This window comes from Xenopus tropicalis, chromosome 4 (genome assembly GCF_000004195.4).
Source record: "Xenopus tropicalis strain Nigerian chromosome 4, UCB_Xtro_10.0, whole genome shotgun sequence".
NCBI lineage: Eukaryota > Metazoa > Chordata > Amphibia > Anura > Pipidae > Xenopus > Xenopus tropicalis.
Genome location: NC_030680.2, coordinates 115,870,479 through 115,887,533, shown reverse-complemented (window position 1 = coordinate 115,887,533; position 17,055 = coordinate 115,870,479). Strand labels below are relative to the sequence as shown.

The window sequence follows — 17,055 nt, the reverse complement described above, 5'->3', positions numbered from 1 at the left end:
AGGCAGCTAACCAGTGCAAAATTTAATAAGTGACACGGGTAGATGTAGGTAATTTATTGCAGCAAACAGCGATATTGAGGCGTTGGATAAAACTGATTTATAACTGATTGTTTGGTATTACCAGAGAGAATAATATAAATCCTATGCTATCAGATCTCCCAAAAATCTAAGACCGTAACGACGTTTTCACTTAATTAGCAAATAAAGAGTGTCTAATCAGACGATGTAGGTTGGTTCTTCTCTACCAATAGCTACATACATTTCCAGCCAATTAGTGGGTGTAGCAATGTGGATGCCATTGATTGGGAGGGGTGTACCAACATGTCCGACTTCCTGTTGCGCTAGTGTATTATGCGAAGTTCCTTGACAAGCTCCTCCTTCAGCCCCTTGTCACTCCTTCTAGTTCTTTCCAGGGTGTCTGGCTGAGCTGCCTGTGCAACATTTCTCCTTCATTATGGACCCGCGGAAAGTGCAGGAGTTGCGGGAGTTCGTGCGGCTGTGTGAAAGCAACCCAAATGTTCTGCACTGCTCGGAGCTCCAATTCTTTAAGGACTGGCTCCTTAGGTAACGGCTGCCACCTTGCACCTGGGTTGCCACCTACATATAGGACGCCCATAAATCGCACGTTTCGACTCACATACACCTTGCTTCATGGAGTCTGTGCAACTAGATTCCCTTTGTAGCCTGTGCAGTTTGTAATGGATGTTGTTGCCTTTCGTTTCTTGAGCAAGGGGTGTCATGTATGTGGCCCTCCAGCTTTTGAAAGGCTTTTTTTTTTGCGGCCATTAGTACGTTAGAGGTTCAGGTATTTCCGCATAAGCCTCAGTGTGAAGGTCTGGCCCTCCTGCCCCACTCTGCCTCATTTGTCATGTTTTAGCACAAATCATCAGTTATTGCCCCCTGAGCGGAGTCTTAAATAGCTTCACCAAAAGAGCAGCAGTCCCCTTAGTGTTACTGTACCTCACTATATCAGGCAATCTTATATGGGAGACTGTCTAACCCCAGATATTTTTGTAATTTTTGCCCAGTATTGTGCAGTAGGTTGGTTATAGACATTAACATCTAGAGGAGCTAACTGGTGTTGTTTTGCTAACCAGCACTACTTGCTGCATAGAGTAATTAACAGAACCTGGGGGACTGCCTAGGTGACCCTTGGTTACTCTAGCATTTACATCAATCTTTTTCCTTGCACCCCTTCATCTACCTTATGGTGGCCATACATGTAAAGATCCGCTCGCCTGGCGAGGTCGCCAAGCGAGCGGATCTTCTCCTGATATCCCCACATATGGGTGGGCAATATCGGGGAATTTAGGCTAATTCGGTCGTTTGGCCCTGGGGCTAAACGATCAAATTATAATGACCGCAATGGGCGCAGTCTGTTCGGGGTCTGTATCAACGAGCCGATGAGGTCCGCGATCCAACTGAATTTTTTAACCTGCCTGATCGATATCTGCCCGTTTTGAGGCCAGATATCGGTCGGGCAGGCAAGTCATTGTTGCTCCTACACGGGTCGATTAGCTGCCCGTGTATGGCCACCTTTAGTCTCCAACTCCCATCAAGGGCACTGGCAGCTAAGGTGGCCATACACGTAAAGATCCGCTCGCCTGGCGAGGCCGCCAAGCGAGTGGATCTTCTCTCGATATCCCCACCTATTGGTTATATTGTTATATGTAATCTGTATGTTTGATGCCCATTTGCCATTGCCAGCTATGGGTAGTGGCAGGGGGGTTTTGTAGTCATTTTAGCAGGTGAAAGGAAGGCCCAAAAATCATTATGTGCAAAACAAATTCTACACATCCAAATCATTGAACTGTTTGTAACTTTTTTTTGTTGCTGATGCATTTATGTCTGCACAAAGATATTGCTGCCATTGTCCTGTCACTGTTCATTGTAATTACTTTTACATAACCCAAGGATTAATAGAAGGTAAAATGTGGCCAGGTCTGCATGTTTACTTATATATCATTGGTTTTTCAGCATGGGGGCTTCAGTTCCAGCTGCTGGAAGCACAGAACCACCAACAGATGCCAAGGAAGTAAGTAATCCTTTGTTTGTTCAGCCCCGCCAAGTAATACAGGCAGTAGACCCGTTATCCAGAAAGTTCCAAATTATGGAAAGGTCATCTCCCATAGACTCCATTATAAGAAAATAATTCTAATTTTTAAAAATGATTTCCTTTTTCTCTGTAATTTTAAAACAGAACCTTGTACTTCATCCCAACTAAGATATAATTAATCCTTATTGGAGTCAAAAGAAGCATATTGGGTTTATTCAATATTTAAATGATTTTTAGCAGACTTAAGTTATGGAGATCCAAATTATGGAAAGATCCCTTATCCGGAATACCCCGGGTCCTGAGCATTCTGGATAACAGGTCCCATACCTGTATATGTAAAAAATGCTAGCAGTATGTAAAAGTAAAACTAGTCACTGAATATAAAAATGCTCAACTTTCAGTTTACACTGGCTTTTCCCCCCAAAGCTTTGTTTTTAGGATGTTTATTGTATTTGATCAGGGCTCTCAATTATTGTTTACTTCAGCTCTCACCTTAAATTGCCTTCATGCTTCTTTTTCATGGCTGTCCTTGAGAGCAAATAGGTGTTTTTCCTGAATCTCACTAAAACCAAAATTCAGAATGGGCCTCCAGCAGAGCTCTAGTACCCTACCTTATGGTCTAGGAACTAGTAATAGCGATATTGTCTTGTACTGGTATTGTTCAGTATGTCCCAATATCTGGTACTTATCATGAAGAATGGCATCCTTCTATTGAAACGCGAATATTTCCTGTATGCTTGGTGCCTTGGATGGGAAGGTGGAGTCATGAGAAACCTCCAACCTGTGTGCAGATCTTCCACCTCTAGTGTAATGGGTACATTAGACAAATACAGAAACAGACACAACTGTATTCTATATTCTTTCTCTTTATATTCACCCAAAACTTGAGCATGATTATGTTAATATCTTTAAGAGGGGCTTTGATGAGTTCTTGAACAAGTATAGTATCCAAGGCTATTGTGATACAGGTATGGGATCCCTTATCCAGAAACCCATTATCCAGAAAGCTCCGAATTACAGAAAGCCTGTCTCCCATAGACTCCATTTTAATCAAATAATTCAGAATTTTAAAACTGATTTCCTTTTTCTCTGTAATAATAAAACAGTATCTTGTAATTGATCCCAACTAAGATATAAATAATCCTTATTGGATGGAAAATAATCCTATTGGGTTTAATTAATGGTTTATTGATTTTTTAGTAGGCTTATGGTATGGAGACCCAAATTACGGAAAGACCCCTTATCCGGAATACCCTTGGTCCCGAGCATTCTGGATAATGGGTCCTATACCTGTACTAAAATCTACAGTTAGTATTGATGTTGGCTCATCGTAAATGGTGACCTTATGAAGCGGTGCATAAAAAGTATTGCATTGCATCTTACAAAACATTTATAATGTACATGCTTACCCGGCATGTCTAAAATAATCCGGCTGCACTTTAGAGTAGACTAAAGTTACCTCCATCTAAACTGATTTCTCTGAACTTAGGCCGAGACAATGTCCAGACAAAAGTTGCATGTGCGTAGTAGATTTTCCATCTCTTTAACCTTCTGATAATGCGAGAATATCTCTTGGCCAATGGAACACCAGGCATCATAGCTTCCAGGGTAATGTCCTCTAATTTGAAAAACCTGAACAACATGAAACCTGTAATCACACATGGGGGAAAAATGTACAGCAGATACAAGATGTTGCTGTAATCTACAATGCAAGTAGAATTTTATTTAGAGCCAGACCTTATAAAAGTAATATTAATTCTGCTCCCAACATATAGCAACTTACAAGGGGCAGGGTGATCTAATGTTTGCCAGAGTTAGGGTTTGGGGTGGTCCTTGTTCTTTAAATAAAGATATTCCTTTTCTAATTCAACTTACTGCATGTATTGGGATCTGAAGATGGTGGGACTGGTTAAAGAGCTCAGAGATTCCACTTCTTGTTACTGGAACAAAATAGTAGAGATTTCATAGTTATATCACGGGGCATGTCACTGAAAATGTGCTTAATGAGAATATTTAACATGGATAAATAAGAATTGGGCAGGGTGGAGGTGCGGTATGATCTAAATAAACACATCTTTGTTTGGTAGAAATAAGCAAATATTGAGCAGTAAACTGACAGAGTTCATATGAAGGATGGCCCTTAATAAAAAAAATTAAAAAAAACTTTGGTTTAAAATACAGAACTTTATTATTTTTATCAAATCCCTGGCATATACCAAATCACATCTTTTTTTTTTTTTTTTTTTTTGTCAAAACCACCTACTTTTGTATCAAAATCACTCTTGAAATCTGGCTAGCCCACCCTGCTGACCTCCGTTATGAAACACATTTTTTTTCTTTATTTTTACAAACTGTTCTCAAATTATACTGAATAGAATGCAAATGTGTTGCAATTAGGAATGGGGCCAGCGGCCTGCCTATTGGTGGTTTAAAAAAAAAAAAAAAAAAAAATGGCAAGAGATATATTTTAACTTTAGAGCATCTGGTTTCAAATTATTTTTCTCTTCAATAGCAACATTATTCTAAGATTTTAACTTATATATATTTTTTTCTTTTCTTGGATGTTTTATTTTCTATATACAGCAATGGAATCTGTTATCTGAAAACCAGTTATCCAGATATAGACTCCATTATAAGCAAATAATTCTAATTTTTAAAAATTATTTCCTTTTTTCGTAATAATAAAACAGGACCTGAAGGTATTGAGATCCAAGTGACAGAAATATTCCTTATCTAGAAAACCCTGGGTCCTGTGCATTCTGGATAACAAGTCCCATACCTGTTCTGCTTTTTGCTCAGCAATAATAATGGTCTTTGTTTACAGGAGACACCAGTGAAGGAAGAGAGAACACCCTCGCCACCTCCCAAACCAGAGAGCGAGGAGAGTGATATTGGTAATGAACATTTCCCTTCCTTATAATGTCAGGCTGTATGTAGCAGACATCATCAGAGTGTAGTTAAGTTGAAAATGATCTTCATATCCTTCTGTGCCAAAAAGAGTAAATAGCAGTAAGGAACGTATATTCCTTGTAATATTAAAGTATCGCATCAATATGCCAGTGTATTCAAAGACTCCTATGGTATGAATTGATTTACCTAATTTGTTTGTGGTTTATTTTGCCTCCAGAGATTGATAATGAGGGAGTGATTCCTGGAGATGATGATGAACCACAAGAGATGGGGGATGAAGATGTGGAGGTAATTAGTTACTGCTCCAAGCTATGCTTAATCCATGTGTAAACTGAAAAGTTTTTTCATTTATGTCTAGGCTACTGCCACACAAGCAGGTTCTCAGTCTGCATATAAGCGCTGGCTGAGAATCTGCCCCGCCGCTTATCCGCAGACTGAGAACCTGCTTGTGTGGCAAATCTGCATGTTGTGCCTGCACCCAGAGGCACTGCATGGTCTGGCTGCAGGTGGACAAAGCATAGTTTAGCCCGAAACTGCATACTTGAGCAGTTTTTGGCTGAAATACAGTGCATGTGCCTGTACCTGGGCCGAAGCAATGCTTCTGGCACAACTTCCAGATTCTTCAAGAGCAGGGGCAGATTCTTGTCCTGCATTTATCTGCAAGCCGAGCATTGGCCCCATGTGGCACTAGCCTTATTTAGTGTCCCAAAAGCTTGTTTAGTCCTTAATTTGTCCTCACTAGTCCAGTACATGCATTGTTTGTTAACAAAGCTTTTTCTGTACAGGTTACAGAAGAAATGATGGATCAGGCCAATGAAAAGAAAGTAGAAGCAATTAATGCTTTGGGAGAAGGTGCGTATTTTAGTCTCTGAAGGCATCAATCATCATTTAGAGAATATACCTGTATGCAGATTTAAATAGAGCTTAGCTGTTTTTTTTTTGTGGCCTGCATTGGTTTCCATTTCAATGGATATGGACCTTTTTATAGATATTGGGTATTAATAACATTTATAGATGTAGGATGTTGGTAACATTCTATGGTGAAAAGCATTGGACACACCACCATTGGTTGTTTATTCTATTTACAGAATGTCTTTATTGTTATTGCTAAGTATTAAAAGTTAGTTTTTAGCCTGCCAGTATTTGTTTACTCCACACTTTGCTTTAGGATAGTGACACACGTGGTGGATTCTTAGCCTGCAGATAAATATATGCCACTCCCAATAGAGGAAACTGGTAATCTGACCAGGTGATAACTGAGGAGAGTGCTGGGTGGCCCACATTACCTACACCCTGCATTGCGCTCACAAGCATCCAGTACCTCGGACTCTGAAGGGGAGGTATTTTCCTCTGCTTTCCCTGTCGAAAGACGAGGGTGAGGAGGCAACAAACAAACATACCCATCACAATGTAGGGTGTATCATCATGGTGGTGATTGAGGTATTAAAGCTTGATTTCCCCCCCCCCAGACCAGCCAACACAGTCAAAAAGCCTTTTTAAGAGGCACTGGAATGCTTTCCATCTCGCAAACAACTTGTGTCCGTAGTGCAGGATGAATGGAACATCCGAGAGAGGACATTCCAATCCACTTGCCCAAAGGAATAGGTGGACAAATAGAGCTACCCCCAACCGTTCTGCACCAGTCTCCAGGTTATCTAAAACTACTACTCTGCCTTTCACGGATGTGGCAGTCTTGAAAGACTACCCAGATGGGGATGCCTGGAGGGTTTCCTCAAAGTGATATTTTCAGCTGCAGATTCAACCCTACTGCCATAGTTGGTATCTGCCTGGATTAGCTATTGAAGCCTAATCACAGGACTCCCAAATGGCTCTCCCAGGGCAACTCTTTTCCATACAGCTCAGTGTATATCATAGGCTAACACATACCTGTGCAGAACAGATTATGTCCAGAACTTCAGCTATGTCTGTGGCAGCCCGCTGCACACTTTGGCTTAAGAGAACTGGTTGGCGGATCTGAGCTTCAAAAAGTCGATAATAGCACCACTATTCAGAGGCCTCTGCCTTTTTGGAGTGGAATTGGAGGAGATAATATCCCAAGCCACAGGTGGCAAGAGCACCTTCAATCATGGCATTTCGGAGAGATTTTTTTGAGGCCAAGGCAATAGATCTGCAAAAAAAGGAATGGGATCCCCTTACAGATCCATCTTCCATTCCAATCCATTGGAGAAACCCCAGGGCAAGTCCAGCACACTTTCCTCTGACCCAACCAAAGCACAGGCATTTCTGTATTGTGTGAGATCCCTACAGGATTCGGGAGTGAGCCTCCCAATACCACATTAAGAGAGATTTTATGGCTATTACTCCAACCACTTCATTGTTCTGAAGAAGGAATGATCTCAAAGGAATCAATTTATCAGATCTGTTCAATTCAAAATGGAGACCTAGGGCTCTTTCATCAGGGGGATGAAACAGAACTAGCATGTGATGTCCCTAGATATCAAGGACACAACTTGGTGGTGGTGGTGGAACTATCCCACCTGGAAGGTGGTTTCTCTCATAGCAGTTTCGTCTTCCCGGACGGTATCCGAACCAGGAGTTCTGTCTTGCGGTCCAGCTCTGCTGATATTTCACAGGGACACAGCAGTGTTATGGACTAACCCAACATTCCTATGAAAGGTAGCCTGGCCGAAAAGCGCAGGGCTAAGAGAAGTAGATATGCAATTTGTGTGACCTTGCTGAAAATTGCATTTTAACTATCCATAAAATAGTTTTTACTGGCTGAAGGATCCCTTTAACTTTATTTATCTATAGACAAGTGATGTCTGCTAATACCTGACTTGCAAATAATGCTCTAAAATGTCCATATACAGATTTGTATTTAGCCAAATGACCTGTTTAGGAACAGAATTCTGATCTGTAACGACAAGAAAATGTAGGCCCTACTTTCCTTATGATTTGATGAATTACATTTTTACTAATTTGTGCTGCTTTGAGGTTCCCCAGCAGATTCTAGTTATATACTGTAAATGCTTGTTCAGTTTGTGGCAATATTTGAGGTTTTACAGCAATAGTAATGGTAAATGTGTTTTCTGTTACTTATGGTACATTTTTATTTCTCACTAGGTGAGCTTCAAAAATCCATTGACCTGTTTACTGAAGCCATAAAACTGAATCCACGGATAGCAATTTTATACGCAAAAAGAGCAAGGTAACTTAAAATTTCTGTTGCTGGCTTAAACTTCTTGGCTTTTCAACCTTATCTGTTATGGAACTAAATTGGATTAAACAGGATGTTGCTGTAGGGCCAGGATTCTAAACTAAAAATGGGTTAACCTGCTGTTTAGGATTTGTGTACATAGGCCTATTTAATACAGTGACTTTTTTTTTCTCCAGTATACAAAACACTTAAAATAAGGTGCAGAATTAAATCCCATGTAAATTTTACTGTACCCAAAGTATCTTCACAGTTAAGTGGATACTTGTTAGAATAGGCACAGGTCTTATTGGATTTAACTTTGTGCTTAAATGGTCTAGCTGAAAGAGGAGAGCTGGCGTTAATAGGCTTTCTAGAGACCAAAACAGTGCAATCCAGACACACCAAAGCATTTAATGGAGCATTTTTATTATTTTACCATTATCAGCATTCTATTTGTTAATTCAGTATTTTTAAGGTGGCCATACACGGTAAGATTTGCTTGTTTGTCGAGGTCGCCAAACGAGCAAATCTTTCACCCAATATGCCCACCTTGGGTGAGCGACATCATGCTATTAAGGGCATAGGAAAAGTTGGAACTAGCACCGCATTCATTAGCCGATGCAGCAGTCCCTGATCCAACAAAAATATCAAGTCTGTCCGGTCGACCAGATATCAGTCAAGAGGCCTGTTGGGAGTACCCATACACTGGCAGATAAGCTGATGAGTCGGTCTTGAAGACTCAAATCAGCAGCTGAAATCTGCCTGTGTGTGGCCACCTTTTAAACAAACTTTGTTTCTGCCCTCTTAATTCTTCAAAGAAACTGTAGGATTTTCTCCTGTTTCATTCAATTTGCTTGTTATCAGACAATAGTTACTTACAGCTCTTCACTTTACCACTAAAGTCTTGAATGCAGACTGAGCGGAATTAGGCACAAAACTGCATACTCTTGGTGTGCCTGCATGTGGACTGACGCAATGGCTCTGGGTGCAGACACATGAATGAGCAGTGTATATCTACCAGTTATTGTACTGGATGCCTGAAAAAAATTAGCAAAAGCAATGGAGTATTTTTAAAATCACAAGTAGAAAAAAGCAGGCTGGCACTCTGGTGTTCCACAGAAAGTCAAAAAAGCAGCTTGTAGTAGATGAAAAGCTTTAACCTTAAAGCTTGCCGGCCTGCTTTTTTCTACTTGTGATTTCCTATATGGCTCCCTAAGCTGAAGGTCTTGGGCATGAGCACCTGGACCCACCTTTACCAGGGGTAAGATTATACGGTCCCTGCTATAACTGTAAATAGCCCTGTCTGGTACCATTTGAGTATTTTTGAAGACAAACCCCAATCGTCTTCGTATGTTTGTAAAGAGACATAAGGGGATAAGACCAAGGACACACTGAGTGTTAGCTCCACTGTTCTTAACTTGTGTTTTTTTTTTTTTTTTTTGTCGCTGCAATATGCATTCCCACCGGCTAGAATGTAAATTGCCGGTGGGATGGCATACGCGGCACAGTGATTTGCCGAAGTTGCCTTGATAGGAAACTTCTGTGATTTTGGTGCCGCGTATGCCATCCCACCGGTGATTTACATTCTAGCAGGTGGGATGGCATATTGGGGAGATAGTCGCCCGCGACAAGGGAGATTTGTCTGTCACAGCCCTAACAAGTAGCTGCTACTAATACCTCCGTGTGTCTTAATCCTTATGGATCTTAATTTTGTCCTTAAATGTTCTCTGCTGCAAGTGGAGAGCTGGAGTTAATAGGTTTTTTAGAGGCAGTGTGATGCTCTTCCTGTAAATCACAGAATGCAACAAAGCCTTTACACAGCAAATTCCGCAGCCAGGGGCAGATTAAGATTTGATTTATGGTAGACAGTATTTGGGAAGAGATATCTGCTGTGAAGAGGCATGACTAAAGGCCCCCATACACGGGCCAATAGAAGCTGCCGATATCGGTCCCTTGGACCGACTCGGCAGCTTATCTGCCCGTGTATGGGAAGAAACGAGCGGCCTGGCCGACTGATATCTGGCCTGAAAGTGACCAGATATCGATCGGCCAGGTTAGAAAATCCAGTCGGATCGGGGACCGCATCGGCTCGTTGATGCGGTCCCCGAACCAACTGCCCCATTGCCGCCTACATAATCCAGTCTCAACTTCTTCTAAGCTCTTTTGGGAAGGGCCTTCTTTAGCTCTTGTATTAATTATTGGTTGTTCTGTTAATCTGTATGTTCAGTGTATACACCCATATATTGTATATTGCTGCAGAATATGTTGGCGCTGAATAAAAGTGATAATAAATTCCCTTGAAATTATACAATTTGGCATTAGCCATTGCCTCTTTTATATGGGATCCTCTCAAAAAGAGGAAATCTATTTCTTTCTTCATAAAGTATTACTTTTAACATAATCCCTATCCACATATCCTATTAGTCTGTAATCTTTTTAAGAAGGGCAGCCTGTCCTTAACAGCACTAAACATTTGGCTTCGTGTTATTCTTTAAAAGCTTTAAGACAATATATGTAAATTATTAAAATGATCAGCACTCCCAATACAAAACATAAATATTTATTATTGCACTGTGTCTTGCATAATATAATTCTGTCTATTTTTGTCTTAGACCAAACTTCTATGAATCAGTCATGTTATTTTTTGTTTTATATTTAGTGTGTATATTAAGCTACAGAAGCCAAATGCGGCCATTCGTGACTGCAGTAGAGCAATAGCCATTAATCCTGATTCAGCACAGCCATACAAGTGGAGGGGAAAAGCACACAGGTGAGAAATTTTGAGCTATTGGTTAGATCATGGCAGTAATAAAATTACATGCAATTGGTGGTTTGGGCTGCTAGAGTTCTCTGGAACTTATATTTCTGTAGTTGCATTACATTGTGTATGTATTAAAGGGGGGGAGGAGTCAACACTTTTCCACTGAACCTAGACACTGAGGGGCCATTTACTAATATAATACTTATTACATGAAAATTCAAAAAAGTTGTGATTTATTGAGCAAAAATGAATGAAAATTAGTTTTTCATGGTTTCTTTACCTATATGTTGTAAATGTCACTGATTAATGCTTGCATTTTCCTGCAGACATGTAATTGGCATGCTGACTCTATATCAGGGATCCCCAACCTTTTTGACCTGACAGCTACATTTAAATGTAAAAAGAGTTGGGGAGCAACACAAGCATGAAAAGAGTTTCTCGGGATAAGAAATAAGGGCTGGCTGTGAATAGCTATTTGGTAGCCCCTGTGTTGACTGGCAGCCTATAGAATACTGTTTGGCGGTACACCTGGTTTTTATACAGCCAAAACTTGCTTCCATGGCCAGAATTCAAAAATAAGCAACGCCTTAAAGGCCGCTGGGAGCAACATCCAAAGGGTCGGTGAGCCACATGTTGCTCACGAGTCACTGTTGTACATACTGCTGATTGAATAGAACAGTGGATAATATAAAATCCACAAATGGAAAACAGCCTAGTTTTGAACATAAATAACTTAAGTGGCTCTTGGAGATAGAGGACATGCCCAGTCAGAGAGCCCATGGGAATGTATAAATCAGGGCCATAGAAATTCCATATTAATCGTATAAAGTCCTTTTATTTTCTTCTGTCTCTTGTTAAATAGACTTTTAGGACACTGGGAAGATTCAGCCCACGACCTAGCCATGGCATGTAAGCTGGATTATGATGAGGATGCAAGCGCTATGCTGAAGGAAGTGCAACCACGGGTAAGTGACTATTGAATTCTTGCCCAATAATCAAATACTCTCTGAACTGTATATGTAATTAAAAACGTAGTATTCTTTCATGGAATTACACAGTTTGATTATAGAGTGGATGTGCTTGTCCTCCTGCTTTTAAACAGGCCCTCTATCTATCCACATTTTTCATGTTGGATTATGGGAAAATCGATAAAGGAGAAGTAAAGCCTTGCATAAAACCAAGAATTTGTGGACAGCCCTCCCAATCTGCGTCATTTTGCCCCCCTAGATATGCCCTTTTTTCATTACCAATTAAAAAAAGTCAAGTAATGCAGCAAGGGCACCATTTAAGGCCATCTCACACCTCTAAAGTAGGTTACTGACACTGTAACTCAGTTGAAACTGACCTGGACATGGGTTCAGCTGGGCATGCTCAGTGTTTTTGATCGGTTACATGGGGAGATTCACCAGTGCCAGATGCATGTGTTTTTTTTCAAATGGTAACGAAAATGGGGCAGATTTGGGATTCTTAGCTGTTCACGTGTGCGGCTTTTGTTTTTCTTTAGGTAACCTATGATCTAGTGTTAGGGATAAGCACTCCATATGTTCTAGAAGGTCAGCGCCACCAAGTATCATCCATTAATTAGACTATTTATGGAATTCTGAAAGTTGCAGTGTGTAACACAGCGAGAGCTCATGGTGCCTATATCAGTGCCGCTCATGTAGATTTAAATATAAACTCCCAGTCCTTCTACCTTTTTATGTGAATAACCTGCTGTTTTTGCTAAATGATTTTAGGCTAATAAGATTGCCGAGCATCGGAGAAAATATGAGCGTAAGCGTGAGGAAAGGGAAATTAATGAGAGAAAGGAACGTCTGAAGAAAGCCAAAGAGGAACATGAGAAAGCACAAAGAGTGAGTGAGAATCTTTGTATTAGACCTGTAGCATCTATTTGACATACATTCTTTAACTAACCTCCCCTCTGGATTTATAGGAAGAAGAGGCTCGGCGTCAGGCAGGAGCACAGTTTGGTGGATTCCCAGGTACATTTCTTACTAGTTTGAAGGTCAGCTAAGACAAAACTACTACAATACTGCCTCTAGGTTCATTCTCAAGTGCATCACTATGTTATCTCTTGGTTGTGCCTTCTAGAATGTGACATTAGTTGAAAAACAAACATGAGAATATTCATATGAAAAACTAGGTATGCAAGCAACGCCAAACTGTGGCATAACATTTGAGGCCCTAAATTTGCCGAAGGATAACATTTCCTACGTAATCTTATGTGCCTTAATGTGCAGTAAGGGCAAACACCATACCTCCAATACATGACGGCAGTGTTTGAGCAGCTGTAGAAATATCCATGTTGAAAATACACTCGCAGCTCTACTGCAGTCCCATAACTCACTGTTTACTTTGCCTCCTACTTCCCCTTAATTAAACCTGCTTATAGGCTTTATAGGGTTTGGCTGCATTTCTGTCTTGCTGTTTTGTATCTGAATATGACGTAAAATAAGCTAGCCAATTAAAGGGGAATTCTTGCAGACATAAAGTTTTAATGTGAGCTTCTTCTCATACATATAACAATCTGTCTAAATATAATCAATTCTGTATCATTTCTACCAGTTACTGTATTTATCCCACTCTTTGCAATGTGGGTTTCTCTATGCAGGCACGGAGTCCCATTTTTTAACAGTATATGTCAGGTACATTTATACATAGCAGAGAAAACAACCCCTTTGCTATTAGCCTTAAAGGAGAAGGAAAGGTAAAAATCACTGAGGGGTGCCAAATGTTAGGCAACCCCCTCCCCACCCCCAGTGATTGTAATTGCATACCCTTTTACCCTGGGCTGGTGTTCCTGTTAGGAGAAAACCGCACCAGCCAAGGGGTAGCTGCGAGCCAGCGATCCTCTTCCTTCAATCTTCGCAATTCTGGGGCCAGTGCATGCTCGGTAAAGTGAAAGAGCTGGCTTTTTCGGCTTTTCACTCTCTGCCGTGAGGAAGGAAGAGGATTATTGTCTCACAGCTACCCCAGCTGGTGCGGTTTTCTCCTAACAGGGGTGGCAGCCCAGGGTAAAAGGCTAAGCGATTACAATCACTGAGTGGGGGCTAACATTTGGCACCCCCAGTGATTTTTAAGTTTCTTTCTCCTTTTAAGCCCTCAGAAAAATGCCCCTTACTCTTATTAGTCAACCTAAGACACAGGTGCTGGAGAAAGGGAACAGGTTGTTTGTGTAGGGCTACATTCCTGATTCCATGGGGAAATAGGGTAACAAAGCATGGATCCATTAGTACTTTATAATGGACAACAAAAATATATTTTTAATAACTAGAACAGGATACAAACCATATTTATTTACACTATCAAGGATACAAAAAAGAGTTTTTTTTGAAGAGAGAAAAAAATCTTTAAAAGGGGGACATATAGGCACTTGAAGGCCTTGTAACCCCTCTTCTGCCTGTGTCCCTCTGAAATGAAAGAGAATGAGAGATTTTTGTCTTATCTGTAAAATCCTTTTTACAAGTTTACAGGAGAGTTAACATGACCTTCACTGACTATAGGAAAGAGAAATAGGTTGTAGGCAAAGAACTTGCTACAGGTGCACTTTTCTTGGCAAAAATGTTTGGGTATAGAACAGAAGTTATTAGGTTCATCGCTCACTGGGCTTTTTTGTCCATCACTGCCAGGAAAACAGTAGTAGACTAAATGCCATTCTCCCCTGTTTGGTATCCAAGGCCCATCAGCCACTGTTCCCTATGCATCCAGTAGGACACCTTTTCATTCACTGGCAGTAGAAGCGATGACAGGCTGAGAGTGTCATTTTGTGTGCAGCTGTATTCTGCTGGATGGCAGCAGCAGACAAATTGCCCCATGTGACATAATCCTTGTAAATGATGTAATAAATTTCCTGTCTGTGACTTCTGTGTATTTTATAGGTGGGTTCCCTGGTGGAATGCCTGGCATGGGAGGAATGGGCGGAATGCCTGGCATGGGAGGAATGGGCGGAATGCCTGGCATGGGAGGAATGGGCGGAATGCCTGGCATGGGAGGAATGGGCGGAATGCCAGGGGTCAGTGAAATTTTATCAGATCCAGAAGTGCTGGCAGCCATGCAGGTAAGGGTCTGCAATTTAGTTCCAAGTATTAATATGTGCAATGATTATGTACAATGAAAGTAACATCTTTCCTTTTCTCACCAGGACCCTGAGGTGATGGCTGCATTTCAAGATGTAGCTCAAAACCCAGCCAATATGTCCAAGTATCAGAACAACCCCAAGGTGATGAACCTAATCACCAAACTGTCAAGTAAATTTGGGGGAAGTGCATAATCTGCTGAGGAGAATAAGCAATACAGGAATAAAGCCAACAACGGTTGGGCCATATCCATTATCACCCCGGTGTGGCCTGCTATATCCTCTTCTCCCTTGTTACCCTCTGATGTGATTGCTGCAGTACCACAGAAAACAGCCAGCATTCAGCATTTATTCCTATGGCAAATAAGGAGTTTAGAGAGATGGAGGTTTAATTTTTTTTTTTTTTTTTTTTTTTACTAGCTTGTCTGGAAGGAGTTTGTGTTTTATAGGAAAATTCTGTCCCATTCTGGAGATGCAGTCCTATTTATCTAAATATACTGTATACTGGCACTGTAACAAAATTAGGGCAATAAAAGCACTTGGCTGATTTACCATTTTCCCTCCAGTTGGGCACCATGTCCAAAGCAAGTGATCTGACAGCAAAAGATGGAATCTGTATGTACCCCTTCTAAAGCCTGAGGTTTCACTGGATTTTCTAAATAAAGTCCATTTCACCTCTCAGCCTGAATTATAAAGGTTATGATACCCCTCCCATTCCAAACCTGCCCGCGCACAGCCTCCTTTCACTAATGACTTCTATATAACAAGCCATTTAAAAGTATTGCAAAAACTGGAAAATGTTTATATTTTTATTAATTTGCTGAATTCAGTTACATTTTGCTATATAAATATGCCTCCAGCTGGCCAAAATGACATGTCATTACATTTTCTGCCTTCAAAAAAAAAAAAAAAAGTACGTTTGACACAGGGATGGCAAGTGTGGGAGTGAAAATGGAGGGTATAAATATGTGTGAGCTGTACTAACTATCCATAGGTGTTGTCTGAAGATGCTTTAGGCCGATGGCTCACCGCCTGCAGGGCTGGGCCCTCCAAGAGGCCAGAACACTGGAGGTGGTAGAGGCAGGGTGTAAAGCCTGTAAGGTCCTATATGGACAATGGTTATGCTGAGGGACAGACCACTTTGTGCATCAGCCCTTCCATGGGTCAATGCCAAAAAAACATATTACAGTCAGGTGTGTGTTCACTTTCTAATGCTGGTGCAAGCTCAAAGTGACTGATAAATGCATTGATGGGGTTGATACTGAATGAGCAGATTTACATATTTACCAATCAGGCTGGCCAAATGCCAACTGCAGGTTGGAAATGTATGGAGAGCTGGGTGTGTAATTATCTCCTGTTATCTGTGAAGGGTTAAAGCTGAACACATACCAGCAATATTCTGTATTTATTGCACAATTTGTCTGCTTTTGTACGTGACTAATTAGCTGCAATACTACAGAACATTATGGCCATCATGATCTGACTTACACTTTCTTTTGCGGGCCGGTGGACAAATTGGCTGGTTACACTATTCCACCAAAGGACAAACTGCGCCTTAGCAATTCTTACAAAAAGCTGACTAATACAGTTTGCCTGTATCCTGCTTGCACATATTCCCAAACTGTTGCAGGGCCGGTTTTTGAAAACTGGGTGGCTCAATTTAAAATGATAATAAAAAAAAAGTTTATTGCAGTTTTACTGTACCAATCCAATGAAGTCTCTTCCTGCTTCTTCTTGAAGCGAGTCTGCCTGCCAGTTACTCTGCCAGACAACAGGTGATGGTGTGCTAGTACTATATGGGTTGCACCCAGATTGCCTCCCTTGGTTTGTGGCCAAAGTTCCTTTGTGCAGCTGTAATGCAAATATGGTTGTGCTGTAAGGGCTCTGGCACACGGGGAGATTCCCCGTGTGCCAGAGCCCTAAGAAGTATATCAGACATATTGCTCAGCCACGCCTGCACTAATACGGCTGAGTATCTAGCATTTATTTATTTTAGCCCATTGGTATTATAGTTTTTGATGTATGATGAGCAGAGAGGTAATGGTTTCTCAGCAACCTGAGCTGGTGATCCTAGATTCAGAGCTTAAAGCTAAACC

General features: G+C 41.0%; 1 protein-coding gene across 1 annotated transcript; it reads left to right on the top strand.

Moving 5' to 3' along the window:
- The first annotated feature begins 386 nt into the window (after positions 1-386).
- On the top strand, positions 387-15,824 carry st13 (ST13, Hsp70 interacting protein). Its single transcript, NM_001004975.1, is given in 12 exon segments — positions 387-564; positions 1,978-2,035; positions 4,881-4,950; positions 5,184-5,254; positions 5,752-5,818; positions 8,051-8,135; positions 10,783-10,893; positions 11,747-11,849; positions 12,621-12,737; positions 12,818-12,866; positions 14,763-14,941; positions 15,026-15,824. Coding segments are annotated over 12 exon segments (1,149 nt in total). The 5' UTR covers positions 387-454; the 3' UTR covers positions 15,155-15,824.
- Positions 15,825-17,055: the final 1,231 nt, after the last annotated feature.